The sequence below is a fragment of the Euprymna scolopes genome, chromosome 21, assembly GCF_053919585.1.
Source record: "Euprymna scolopes isolate OS-2025 chromosome 21, ASM5391958v1, whole genome shotgun sequence".
In the NCBI taxonomy this organism is placed as follows: Eukaryota; Metazoa; Mollusca; class Cephalopoda; order Sepiida; family Sepiolidae; genus Euprymna; species Euprymna scolopes.
The window spans coordinates 125,520,130-125,534,541 of NC_136502.1; the positions used below are offsets into that span (position 1 = coordinate 125,520,130).

Below are 14,412 nucleotides of genomic sequence, written 5' to 3' on the forward strand. Positions count from 1 at the left end.
TAGAGAGAGGAGAATTAGATCAGTCAGATCAGAGAAGCAGAGGAGATCAGACCGATTCGCCGTTAGAGTCAAGGCTCCCTTTGGAAGCGAGAGGGTTTACAGATAACCATGTAACAACTTTGAATCCCTGAAATACAAAATCATGTCCGACTGGTCGAAGAAGAATAAACGTATCACCATGTGATATTGTATCTGCGTCTTCGTGTTGTTATTCAACAGAAAAAGTATTGTCCATTTATGTTATAAGAACTTTGTGAAAATCATCATCACCAAAACAAAGATAAAGTGAAATTGTATTAATATGAACCTTGTGTTTATTGTACAACTGTCAAAACGTAAATGTCAAACGCACTCTCGGTCTATCTATCAAGATATTCATAAATCTCCTCTCATTGAATTACAGGCTTGGTTCTCTTGTGGTAACATGTACACTGTCTATTATATATGTACAGAACTGTATCTCTCTTTATAAATACCTTGTTTATGTCTCCAATATACTATCTCCACAAACATGAACATCCTAAGACAATATGAACACTCCATGAATGTATATAATATGAGCATCTCACAACACTCAACAACATGAACCCCCAAGACACCACTAAGACAAACAACAACAACAACAACAACAACAACAACTATATAAGCCATCATCTAAATAAGGACAACGTAACATACTCTCATATTTGGTACCTTCTAAAATAACACCCAGTATGCAACATTAGTTTTCTGGGTCTATTTCAAAGATAATTAGTAAAGTCCGAAGATATTTAATTAAATAAGAAAAAAAAACACCTTGTTTGTACAAAATATAAATTAATTAGCCCAAAACCGAGTGATTGAGTCTGCCGTTCTCAAAACACAACAAACCAAAGTTTTTCTGAACACGGAATATACGGAGGCCCAAAATTTCAGGCAGTCGAAAGATTGTGAAAATGACGTCATATCTGTAGCCAATAAGTTAAGCTTTCAAAATCATAACGTTTTCCTTGTTCTAGCCTATAATTTTGGAGCTATGGCAGTATTTGCGCGTATAAATTAGCCGAAAATAGCCTAAAAATCGTGACAAAAAATTTCAAGGCACCCCAAAAAAAGTCCATATTTCAAATATTACTTATCCATTACAAAAAATGAGGGATCCAGGCAAGGAAGTATTATATGTAGATAGACTTCTGCAAAAAACGATGCCCAAAACATTTTTAGTTTTTTTTTAGTTAAATTGCAGATTTATGTTTGTAACAATTTTCTTTTAATTTTTACAAAAATTTGAGAATTTTTAACTTTAGAGACCCACAAGGTAACCGATGCAATAATGAAACGTAGAAACTCAATCATTCCAATACAGTATACAATTAACTGATCTGAAAACGCCATATTCATCAAAATCTGATGCATACATGTAAATATACACCTCATTTTGTAAAGATACACCTCATTTTGTAAAGTTACACCTCATTTTGTAAAGTTACACCTCATTTTGTAAAGATACACCTCATTTTGTAAAGAAACTAGTTACAGGCTCCAAAAAGGTCTAAATAAAAAAAATATTTCATGAAAAAGTTTTTTTAATGATGTTGTTGAAAATATGCATGATGCAACTGATCCAAACTTAGACCACACATTATTTTATCACCCAGGTCAAATTTTAAAATTTCCCGAAAAAATGCGACCCTCCCCCCCCAAAAAAAAACAAAACAAAAAAAAAAAAAACAAAAAAAATACAAAAACAAATTATGTATAAAATGATGTTTCTGATGCTGAACAATCATTAACTCTTCCATTCTTTCATTCATGAGTTCATATCATAATTTTGGGGGATTTCGATAAATTCCTTTGAAATTTTCCTTTATAGGGTTGAAGGAAAATCCCCAAATTACAAAATGGAGGAATGGACGCCCTGAGAATTTCCCATAGTCATATTTCCTTAGTCCCTAAGTCATATTCTTCATCATATCTGTTATATTTAGTGTTTATAGGTTCAGGAGAGAGCTAATATATTCACATTAATCATGAATATAACCCCTTACTTCTTCAATTTTAACCATTTCATTTTAGATCAGCAAAATGCCATTCAAAAAGGAAAACCAAGCTAAAAAGGGCAGACGAAGTGCAGAGGGTGGCTACAGTAGCTTGTCAAAGGAAGAGAAAGCTGAATACCATCGAGCCAAGATGCATGAGAGTCGTTCTAAAGCTCCTTAACCACGATCTCTAACCCCAGAACAACCTTCCCTCCACACTTAACTCATCGCTTATCCGGATAGAAATAAACTGAAAGCGAAATGGGTTGGTGAGGGCAATTACAACCAGAAACCTGTGCATCAAATCCAAGAGCTTGATGAAAATTTAAGTGATGATGCTCTGCCTTCCAAATCCAAGTATATCATGCAGCAGTATAACATAAGATTTTCGTACAGTGTTTAATTAAAACGATTATTCTTTGTACAGTGACTTCGTTTGTTTGCAATGATTTGTGCTATTTCTGACTTAACTAACCTAAACAGGTAACCACTTTGCAAGTTTCTTATTTCTTGAGTTATTAATTTTAATTATTTCTGGTGTTAAAAAATATTCCAATGGTCTTATTAGAAGCGGCTGAAGTCCTTATATTCCTAAAATCTTTCATAAGCATTGAAAATTGGTCAATAATTCTTGTCTTTTTGAAATGAAGAAGCAAAGTATTTTAAAGTTCAATTTTAGGATTCTAGTGAGATGTAAGCTAAAAGGACAAAGCTATTATCGTGTTCGGAAAACCAGTCTCCAATTCAGTAATAACACCACACTTTGAAAAAGCTACCATATCTCTGAAACTAGGCCATATTTTGTATTTTAGACAGTTGTTTTGAATTCCTCATTAAATTTTGACGCAGAAAAATGGTATAACAAGCCATATAACCCTACTTTCAAAAATGACCTAAATTGGCCCGGATGGAGGGAAAACTCTTCATGGAGGCTTGAACAGTGTCATAGGCATTAAACGTAATGAAACATTATTTTAAAATAATTAAGTAAAAAACGGAAAAACGCTGAGACATGTGTATGCTGGTATTATGTTTTTTTCTAAACAGTTCACTTCTTGCAAGCTGCAACGTTATTTGACTGTGGAAATAATTATATAATCTCTCACATTCTGAATTATATATATATATATATATATATATATATATATATATATATATATATATATATATATATATATATATATATATATATAAGTAAGAATGTTTGTGAGGACAATTCTGAACCTATATACTCAACAAATATTTGATCTACAGACTTGAAATTTTGTATATAGAACATGCTGACACGTGAAAAACATTTAAATAGGTTTTCACATGGAAAAGAGGTTACTAATGGGATCAAAATTGAAAAATTAGTACTGGGGTGATCATCGGATTTTTATCTGTTTATCAACTGTTTCACGACTGCTCATGCGCGATTGTGAAACATGACAGCTTCCTTAATTTAAGTATAAGTAGGTTTGAAACCTCTTTATAAAGATTGTGGCAAGCTGGTCTAATGGTTATCGTACCTGACTCACAATCTTTGGGTTTTGGTTTCAATCTCAGCTCAAGTATGTTTTTTTTTTTTACTTACAAGAAGTGAATTGTTTAGAAAAGAAAACCATAATACTCGTATGCACATGTGTCAGTTTCCGAAACTGTTATCTTGAGATAATGCTTTCCTGGAACCGTAGAGAGTCGATGCTTCTATTCCTATCCACGGACATCGAAGAGTGATCAAGGTTGGATTTTATGGTCTTATAAATCCAATTTTGATAAATTAGCCGAAACGTGGTGAAACAATAACTATGAAGATGAGGATAACAGTCAGCAAAAAAAAACAAAAAAACAAAAACAAAAAAAAACAAACAAAAACAAACACAAAAAAACAACAACAAAACAAACAAACAAACAAACAAACAAACAAACAAAAAACTGAATACATATTTACTAATATTTTTTTTTTACTTTGACGGGAATTTTTATTTTCTATTTAGATTTTTTAAAACTTCCTGAGTTCACGGCTGGAGAGTAGAACAGTGTGTCCACGTTTCTAAAAGAACTGTTACTTCCTTAGGTAGCACCTCCAATTCCATAGGGAACACAATAGACAAATCCCTTTTAAATAAGGAGTTGATTCGTCTGTAGGCTTGATGGATCTTTGGGTTTTGTCATCATTACTTCTCAGAGAATTAATTATCTGGGTTGAGGGAATCGCCATGCTGAAGTTTCAATGCTTATCTAAAACTAGCGAACAGCACATTTTTATATATAAAAAATATGAAATATATTTAGGCATTTCAATTTCTTTTCTACAGGGGGTGGTCGCTTTTTTCGTCGATATTTTCGAAAGTCATCCTCTCCTTTCGATTGTCTAGCCTTAATTAAAACCTACGTCACTTCCAGTCTGGCGGTGGTCGTAACAGCAAAGACGTCAGTTTTTTTTCCCGTTCTTTTTCTCCTTTGCGGTACAGGTTTGAGCCTGCCTTCCTACTACCACTTTGTTTTTTTTTTGCTCAACATACATCTTTAAAACACCCGGGAAACGCCGGGTACCCATGCATATATATATATATATATATATATATATATATATATATATATATATATATATATATATATTGTTTTTTTAATTTAATATTTTTAATCAGGTTAATCGAATCATTTTTAAATTTCTCACTGAAAAATTTGAAAATGATTTGATTAACCCGATTAAAAATATTAAATTAAAAAAAAAAATATTTAAAAAAAATAAATTTTATATATATATATATATATATATATATATATATATATATATATATATATATATAAAATATAAAATAAAATTACTATTAAATTTACCAAAATGATCCAAGATGGTAAAATTAAAGTATATTACAAATATTAAAGAATTAATATTTATAAAGTTATCTCAGCCAGACGTAAAAGCTTGATAAAACCAAATAGGAGATAGAGCTTATAATACGAGTAAACAGTTAATAAAACATGTTAAAAACACTTTGAAAAAGAGTTAAAAACATATTTAATCTGAAAAGGAAACACTTAATTAGTGGATAGTCCTTAATCCGCAGAGTTTCGAAAAAATATTTTCCTTCTCATCAGAGGGTAGAAATTAGCAAACTGCGGGATCGGATTTTGCATACAAAAGTATTTGATGAAACTGCAAGTAAGTCAAAGATCTTACTTGATAACAAAAAGTGAAGCAGAGGGAATATGGTGAAGAAAAAAGTGATTTCACGTGAATGGATAGTCTGGTGAAGGGTAAAATATCCAATAACGGTAAAATCCAAAAATGTAAATCCAAAAAAGTTTATTTAATTTTCCATTCGCACAAGTAAAATCCAAGGAAATCGCGTAATTGGGAGATGGTCCAAAATAATCCAAAAGGCCGAAATCCGTGGAATAATTCACAAATATGTACAAGGAAAAGGGGGAAAAATTCCAATAATATTAATAAAAGAAAAATAAGATATGCGTTTAACACGTCTGCCGAGACAAAGTGTAATTAAGAAAAATCAGTGAAGAAGATAGAAAAAAATAAAAGATTAAATGGTGATAGACTTAAATATAAAACTCTATTAAATAATTATATATATAAGGGCTATTAAAGGTTTTCATCTTGTAAAAAAGGGCTATTAAAGGTTTTCATCTTGTAAAAAAGGGCTATTAAAGGTTTTCATCTTGTAAAAAAGGGCTATTAATGGTTTTCATCTTGTAAAAAAGGGCTATTAAAGGTGTTCATTTTGTAAAAAAGGGCTATTAAAGGTTTTCATCTTGTAAAAAAGGGCTATTAAAGGTTTTCATCTTGTAAAAAAGGGCTATTAAAGGTTTTCATCTTGTAAAAAAGGGCTATTAAAGGTTTTCATCTTGTAAAAAAGGGCTATTAAAGGTCAAAATTGAAAAATTGATACGTGGGAGGGTTCATTGGAATTTTTAAATCTGCTTGTGAACTGTTTCACAACTGCGCATGCATAAATCGTTTACATTAAGTTAAGAATAAGTAGGGTTGAAAACACTTTTTAAAGAGCGTGTCAAGCTGGTCCAATGATTATCGTAGTTTACTCACTGTTTTTAGGTTTTGGTTTCGATCAGAGCTCAAGTATTTTTTTTAGAAAATACATAATACTCGCATGCACACGTCTCAGTTTCTTTTTGTTTTTTTTACTTCATTTTTTTAAAGGAATTAACGTTACATTTTTTACCGGCCACGCCGGGTACGTTTTCTAGTATATATATATATATATATATATATATATATATATATATATATATATATATATATATATATATATATATTTATTTATTTATTTACCAGTGGTGAAAAAACCGGACTAGAGTGCTCAACGTGTAGTCAGAGCAGTATATAGGAAATTTATTAATGTGAGTCCAGAATGAGTTTACAAATTGTTTCAGCTAGAGGAAAATCCTCAAAGAGAGGGAAAAATCCAACTAGCATCGTCAGAATTCATAGATGGACTAAGTTATAAAGTCAAATAAGAATGGAAAAATCGTAGATAAAGGGGAGTTAGAAAAGAAGGGGGAGTGGTAGGGAGAGGACGTTGGAATTTAAAGTAGTAGGAGTGTATGCAATAAGAGAGGGGTTTATAATTAAATATTAATTATGTGTAAATTCTTATATACGTTTTTTTTAGTTTATAACGGTTTAAACTTAAAAGACGCTACTTTTATTGATAACAGCATAAGTAACAGTTAATTTAAAGGATCACCATGGCAACAAGTTGGAGAGTTAATGTTAGTGAAGGAACGGATTGAAAATGGGGTTTAAAGTGATTTAGCCGGGCGGGGAGGGATTGAAAGATATTTATTGATAATAAAATGGAAAGAAAAAGAAAAGGAAAAATAAGTTAATGAATTATACTTTACAGGTTTATTTTGATAGTATAATGATAGGTAAGAGTATCAGTAAGTAAATAAAATAAATTAAAAATTAAAATATTAATAAATAATTGTTAATGGTAAGTAAATAAAATACGCACACACACATAAATTATTCGGATTAAACCAGAACATATGGATCCAATCCACGAAATATGACAAAGGTTTTTCTAGAATATATATATATATATATATATATATATATATATATATATATATATATATATATATATATATATATATATATATATAGTCATCCACATACAGTACTGTTTCGCTGTTTCACAGCTCATTAGTGCGGCTAGAGAGAGGTAGGTAGGTAGATATAAAATAATGAAACTCACCAGTCATGCAGATTAAACCAGAATATACGGATCCAATCCACGAAATATAATGAAGGTTTTGCTTAGTGACATCTTGCTGCAGTAATGCATATCGCACGAAGCCACTCGTCTGTAGTAGCCCCCCTGTGATAATCTGGCAGCCAAAAGATGCAAGCAATACAATCCAGGCCCAACCTTTGTCGACTTGGGTTCGATGCACTTTATCTTCTTTCATTTCTCGTATTTAACGAATAGTTGACCACTGTTCTTTTTTTTTTAGATGATTCTCAAACGGAGTTCTGTAAAAGAGAAAATGTACATGACATGAAGTCTTAATACTGGGAAATAACAGGGGCAGGAAGATAGTTCGCTTATTTAAACCCAAATGAAAGATAAAATAAAAACGCAGGAGAAAAGATGAGTTATGGCTTGAATATGCATCCACGTCTGCTTGTTGCTTTTGAAGTATGCGTTCGTGTGAGCGTATGACTTTCTCTGGATGTATTAGATAGCGGGGTATCAAAATATGTAAATGTAATATAGGGTTTCATATTAAAATGGTAGAATATATGAGAGAAGTATTCATACTTTTCTTATTATAGGCTGGCGTCTTCCTCGGTGTCGATCGTTGTTGGATGTGAAATGAAATATACACGTACGACCGTTTACAACAGACAATGAAACATACTGGAATCTGGATGAGTGTCTCTATAAGGCCACACGTACAACCGTTTATATTTTATATATATATTTATTCCAGTTGGCTCATGTTTCCCTAGGAGTCTGCTATATGTGTCTACATTTTCTTTTGTCTTTCAGCCTCCGCTTCTGAATTGGAGCAGGTTCTTTCACGGCCAAATGGTTTGCCAAGATCTCCTAAAGGCTTCTTGTTTTTTTTCTTTTCTGGTTACATAACCGATTAAAGGACCCATCTCCTTAACGTTACCTCCAATAACTTATCTAAATGTGGCGGGATCAATGTCACTTATCAATTATTGTTTTGGGTTTCTAAATTCTTATGTTTATATCTAACTACAGCTAAATCTATAAACATGTCACTTAACTATTTACATAATTAACTTTCAGCCGAAGTTATCTATCTATCTATCTATCTATCTATCTATCTATCTATCTATCTATCTATCTATCTATATATATATATATATATATATATATATATATATATATATATATAAGTGAACGTGTCTGTGTGTGTGTCTGTGTACATTTCTCTACGCAATTACTCTGTCAATTTTAAGCCTACAGATTCGAAATTTGATATACTGGGCACTGAGATTTGGAAAAATCGATGTAATTTGTTTTCGGACAGAAATTTGGCGATTAAGGAGTCAAAATTCAACGATTTGACCTTTGAGAACTCTACCAAACTCCTCCTACAATTTTGGGTCTAAACACGTGAAATTTTACATATAGGTTCCTTGGACATGGATCTAACTTAATAACTTTATTTAAGTCTTAAACAATAAATTTTAAGGGACCATAATAGGGGTCAAAGGTTAAAAAAATTGACCGATTTTTTTTTTTGCTCAGCATACACCTCAAAACACCCGGGCAACGCCGGGCACCCATGCTAGTATATCTATAAAAGTGAACGTGTGTGTGTGTGTGTGTCTGTCTGTCTGTCTGTCTGTCTGTCTGTTTGTGTGTCTATGTACATTTCCCTGCACAATAACTCTGTCAATTTTCAGTCTACAGACTCGAAATTTGATATACAGGGTACTTAGATTTGGAAAAATAGATGTGATCGGTTTACGCCCAGAAATTTGGCTGTTAAGGAGTCAAACTTCAACGATTTGACCTTTGAGAACTCTACCAAACTCCTCCGACAATTTTGGGTCTAAAACACTTGAAACTTTTTGATAAAGGTTCCTTGGACACGGATCTAACTTAATAACTCGATTTGAGCCCAAAACAATAAATTTTAAGGGGTCTTAATAGGGGTAAAAAAAAAAAAAAAAAAATTAACCGTTTTCTTTTTTTTTTTTGCTCAGCATACACCTCCAAACACCTGGGCAATGCCGGGTACCCATGCTAGTGTTGAATAAAACAATATTTCTCTTCTTAGCCTAGTAAGGTTACTGATGTTGTCTGGAATCAGTGTTTCCCGAAAAGCTCTATACATCAGATGGAAAGTGTACACTATATTAAACTGTTAAATGTCTATACCAGGGGTGTCCATTACGTCAGTCACGATCGACTGGTCGATCGCAGAGACTTTGTACGTAGATCGCATAGTATTGAAAAATGACCGTCGGATGTCTCAGAGAGAGAGAGAGAGAGAGAGAGAGAGAGAGAGAGAGAGAGAGAGAGAGAGAGAGAGAGAGAGGTGAGTAACATTTAAACTGGTGACACCGTTATGGAAATAACAAAGTGTGTTGACAACGAAAGAATGTTTCGAAATAGGACTGGAATTTAATGTAGAAATAATTAAACCAGAAATATATAAAACAATAAAATGTTTACAAGGATGTTTAATAATTTATGATTGGAATGTTTAGTTTTAATAAACAAAGATACGTGACAAAAAACAGGCAAGGCTTTTTGGTTGTGTAGATATATGACATAACGAGTTTAGAGACATATTAACAAGTTAGTGAGTTTGCAACGGGCGGCTGAAAGAAACGGTCGACAGACGGGCTGGCACCAAGCAGGGGCAAAATCGATAATTAAGATGTACACAAGACTTTATCAGCGTTTAACCATTCCAAGATGGGAACAACATTTGGAATAAAGGTTTCCGAAATAAACTCGAAGGCTGTTGTTTTTGGTAGAATTTTCGTTGCAGCTTTCCCTTCAACAAGATCGTAGCTGGATCAAGTGTATTCTCTGATTAGCTAGATGTTGTAACCCTATAGAATGGTACTTTTTGTTAAAGGTATGTCTTCCTTTGTCTGGCAAGAGACAAAAATGTTGTTTCGTCCCTTATCATATGTAGGCTGTGTGTACTGAGAAATAATTTTGACAGAAGCGGGTACCTGGTAACACGCCAAAAAACACAAAAAAACAAAAACAAAAAACAAACAAACAAACAAAAAAAACAACAACAACAACAATAACAACATAAAATAATTATCAAATGTGCCAAAAATGTCATTCGAATAAAAATTATGAATCTGACCAGACACTTGCAAGGGAAGAAACAACAAACTTGATTAAATGTCAGGAAGAAGAAAAGTTAAACGTATCATATTTGAAAGGTAATTTTCGGCAAAAAGTTACAGAGATGTAATCAAAAACAGATCAATCCAGTGAAACAACAATGGCCGAATAAAACGATCTTGGGGACTTATTACAGTACAGACTTATTACAGTAACGATGTCGTCTCAAGAGGTAGTTCCAGGTGGTCATAAATGGTTTCATAATAACAGTAGAAAATGATATCGTAGTTGCTTGACGATTTTAGCCCGAAAAGAATCAACGTATCGAATTCCCGTGCATCACATCCGAAAGTTGGATTAACTCACTTTACAAACAGCGTTCTTCCACCAGAAACAAATTTTCTTGTCATTATCGTTGCTAATGAGTCCATTATCGTTTATGGACGCCTTTCATTCTCCTCTGGCAAAACTTTAGATGTCCTGTTTGTGGTACTCCTTGTTCGATAACGCGTAGTCACGACATCTGCATCTTTCGATGCTTAATACGCCAGCAGCATTCACACTGGTTGCCCTCAGTCACATGTATATCCTCATCAGAGAAGATGATGATGTTCGTTTAGCAGTTCTTGCAGGGAGGTTTGAATGTCCTCCTACATATAGCATCTGGTATCCCCAAATAATCACCGATCCAGTACTGACGAGGTTAAATATTGCTTAACTTTGGTTTTCTAATGAGAACCGGTGTGTCAACATGATTACGCCGATGCTCCAAAAACAAAATAAGGGAAGAAACTGTTGTCATGGTTACTTCTCTGTTTCCGTTTGGAGTTCTGCTGCCAATTACTTTTCAATACTGTCGATTCAAATGACTGCTGGATGGATAATAATCACTATCCACCAAATCACGTCTTTGTTGACTGGAATTTTCGAGTCTCCACTCGCGACAATCCTGGAAACAAGTGCAAGTGCCAAAACAAGCATTTTAATAAGAAAAAAATGGCGCTGCGGGATGAATCAATTGTCCAACTAAGATGCCTAAAGAATGCTAATAAGATCTCCAAAATGATGTCGGCCGATATAAATGATAGTCTTGGAAGTCAGAATTCTATAAGAAGCATTTAACAACCCACCTACTAAATCGAGCGAACGGGAAAATAGACTTCGAGAGGTGTCAAGGGTAGCAACATCTTCAAAATTTTTTTTTTTATTACATTTTCACCCCAAACAAGGCATATAGACACTTTGATGTAGAGGGTTACTATCAGGGGCATAAGCTACAGGGATATTATGTAGGAAGTTGGGCAGCAAGATGTCGGTTCACCTTATACTTGAACTTCTGCATGTCAGTACAGTTGGGGAAGTAAGGACCCGGAAAGGAATTCAAAAGTCTAGCGGTTCTGGGGAAGAAACTATTAGAGTAGAAGGCTCTTTTACATCTAGGGATCTCTACTGTGAAGAGGTGTGATTTAGCTGCTTGCCAGGTTTGTCGAGGATATTTACGTCGAGAGGGCACAAGTGCTTGCAGTTCGTCAGAGCATTCACTATTAAAATACTTGTAGAACAGGCAGAGGGATGCAACATTTCGTCGATGGGACAGAGACTGAAGCTTAGATGACAGTTCAGGACCTATCAAATTGGCGATTCTCTTTTGAACCTTGTTTAGGAGCGAGAGACTAGTAGCAGATACACCAGCCCAAATATGACAACAATATTCAATACATGGGCGAATTGTGGCCTTATAGAGGTACAGGATACTTTCAGGCATAAGTAGCTTTCTAGCATGGTAGAGAGAGCCCACCTTCTTCGCAGCGGTTCTAGTAATGCTCTCAATGTAATTTTTCCTACTCATGTTCCCTGTGAACATTAGGACAAGGAGTTTAAAAGAAGTACTTTCAGATAAAGAGTCTTTGCCCATTGCTATTGGTAGTAGAGAAGGTTTCTTGTAATTATTGAAGGAAACAAACTTAGTCTTGGCAGCATTGAATGTATCCATTCATTTATGTCCCCATTTCACTACAGATTGGAGGTCATCCTTTAGTGCTTCTGCCATTTCTTTAGATATGTGTTCATTTGTTTTCCTGTCGTGTCTGCTATAGAGTGTGGTTTCATCAGCATATATACCCATCTCAGAGACAATTTTTTCAGCGAGGTCATTTATGAATATTAGGAATAATAGAGATCCAAAGATAGACCCTTGAGGCACTCCCACATTTATATCATATTGTTTAGATGTACAACCGTCGAGGACAACCTGGATTTTTCTCTTATCTAAGAAGAATTTAATTATGTTATGTATTCCTCCAGTGATACCGTATGATCTGATTTTCCTGAGAAGACCTTCATGCCATACCCTGTAAAAAGCCTTAAATATATCTAGAGCTACCGCTCTACCCTCCCCTGCTTTGTCCAGTGAATGGTATATACGCTCAGAGATTACAGTTCGGATGTCTGCTGCGGGACGGGCTTGCCTAAATCCATATTGTTGGTCGGTCAGAAGTTTAGCATCTGAAAGAAAAGTCGGAAAAATCGACCCGTACCTCCAGAAGAAGGATTAACTGAGGATTGGATTGGTCAGATCATGCTGTCACACAGTTTGGAACTGTTACGGGATTGTAGTCTTCACTCTGTTCGCATTTTGCATGAAACGTATAAATGATGCAGCAGTCAATTGTGTCTGACACAGTAGCGAGAGGAGGAAAGTAATATAAGCAGATTGAGTATGGCGTTGACTGCAAACACTAAGTTGGTGTGACACTCGTGGCCAAGCCCCACAAGAGAGGAGGTGCAGCCGGTGCACCGCACCAGGGCTCATAAGAATCTAGACGGCCCATAAATATCAAAGTTCAAAATTGAAATAAAATGCATGAATTTTTTTTTTTATTGTTGCTTTGAATCTATAAGGGAATTTATTATGCCACAACCATGGACAACACACATAATTAGGCACAGTTGCTAGATTAATTATGTGAATAATCAGTCGATGGGACATCCGACATTTCACCAGAAAATAAAGAAATTGTGGAACAATTTTTTTAATTTACAGATTGTAGTTACTAAACAGGATCTAAAATGTCTCAAATAATTACTGAAACATTGAAAAGCCATGCAATTCCACTAGTAAGGCACAAGGCTATGAAAAGAGTATCGAGAGACGACCGACATTACAACGACAAAGCCAACATGCGTTTCACATGATTTTAAGAGATAGATATTTGACATATAGAGAACCGCCTACCGACAACCTGAAGTAAAGCATCTGTATCGCACCACGATCAGAGTCCCCGAGAAGAAAAAAATGTGCCGGTGTAAGAATTTTTCTCGGTCCTATATATATACAATGTATAACGATTTTTTCAAATATACAAAATGTATAACGATTTTTTCAATTTGGATCCCTTTTGGACCCCTTAAAACTATTTTAACCGGCTAAAGACGCATAAAAGCATGATGCATCAAAACTCCAACCATTGCAGGCCCCTAGCGCCGCTCTGCGACTTTTAGTTTCAGGAGAGATAGAGGTTGAAGATATGGGGACAGATAGGCATAGTGAGTTTTATAAATTAGATACATGAAGCATATCAGGTTAATACAATGGTGTACACGCAAAAATAAAAGAACATTTACTTATTATCTTCATGTGATCATTACACACTTAATTCACGCGGTAATGATGCTGCTGAATGCATTCCAAAAGCAATCACCGAAACTTCAGAACTATACAAATAATATGCACTTTATGCAGCCATAATCCCAATAATCTAGTGCAACCGAACTATTTACACATGACCAGTGTTGGAAAGAAGGGCACAAAAAAATTCTTACACCGGCACATTTTTTTCCCCCTCGAGGACCTTGGTCATGGTGCGATAGTGATGCTGCTCTATTACAGGTTGTCAGTAGGTGGTTCTCTATATGTCATGAATCTACGTCTTCTAAAAATCAGGTGAAATGCATGTTGGCTTTGTTGTTGTAATGTCGGTCGTCTGTCGACACCGTTAACACTCCATCATCAGTTACTGTGATTTCTGCACAGTTAGATCTCTGCATTTTAAACGAGAAGGAGGTGTCAT

General features: G+C 34.4%; 1 protein-coding gene across 1 annotated transcript in view; it reads right to left on the reverse strand.

The window, feature by feature from the left end:
- The window catches only part of LOC145242725 (monocarboxylate transporter 14-like), a 49,812-nt gene that overhangs the window by 17,817 nt on the left and 17,583 nt on the right, over positions 1 to 14,412 (reverse strand). Inside the window, exon 2 of the mRNA XM_080105868.1 lies at positions 7,244 to 7,521. Within this exon, the coding sequence (XP_079961994.1) occupies positions 7,244 to 7,457 (214 nt within the window). The 5' untranslated portion in view covers positions 7,458 to 7,521. The remainder of the gene's footprint in view (positions 1 to 7,243; positions 7,522 to 14,412) is intronic.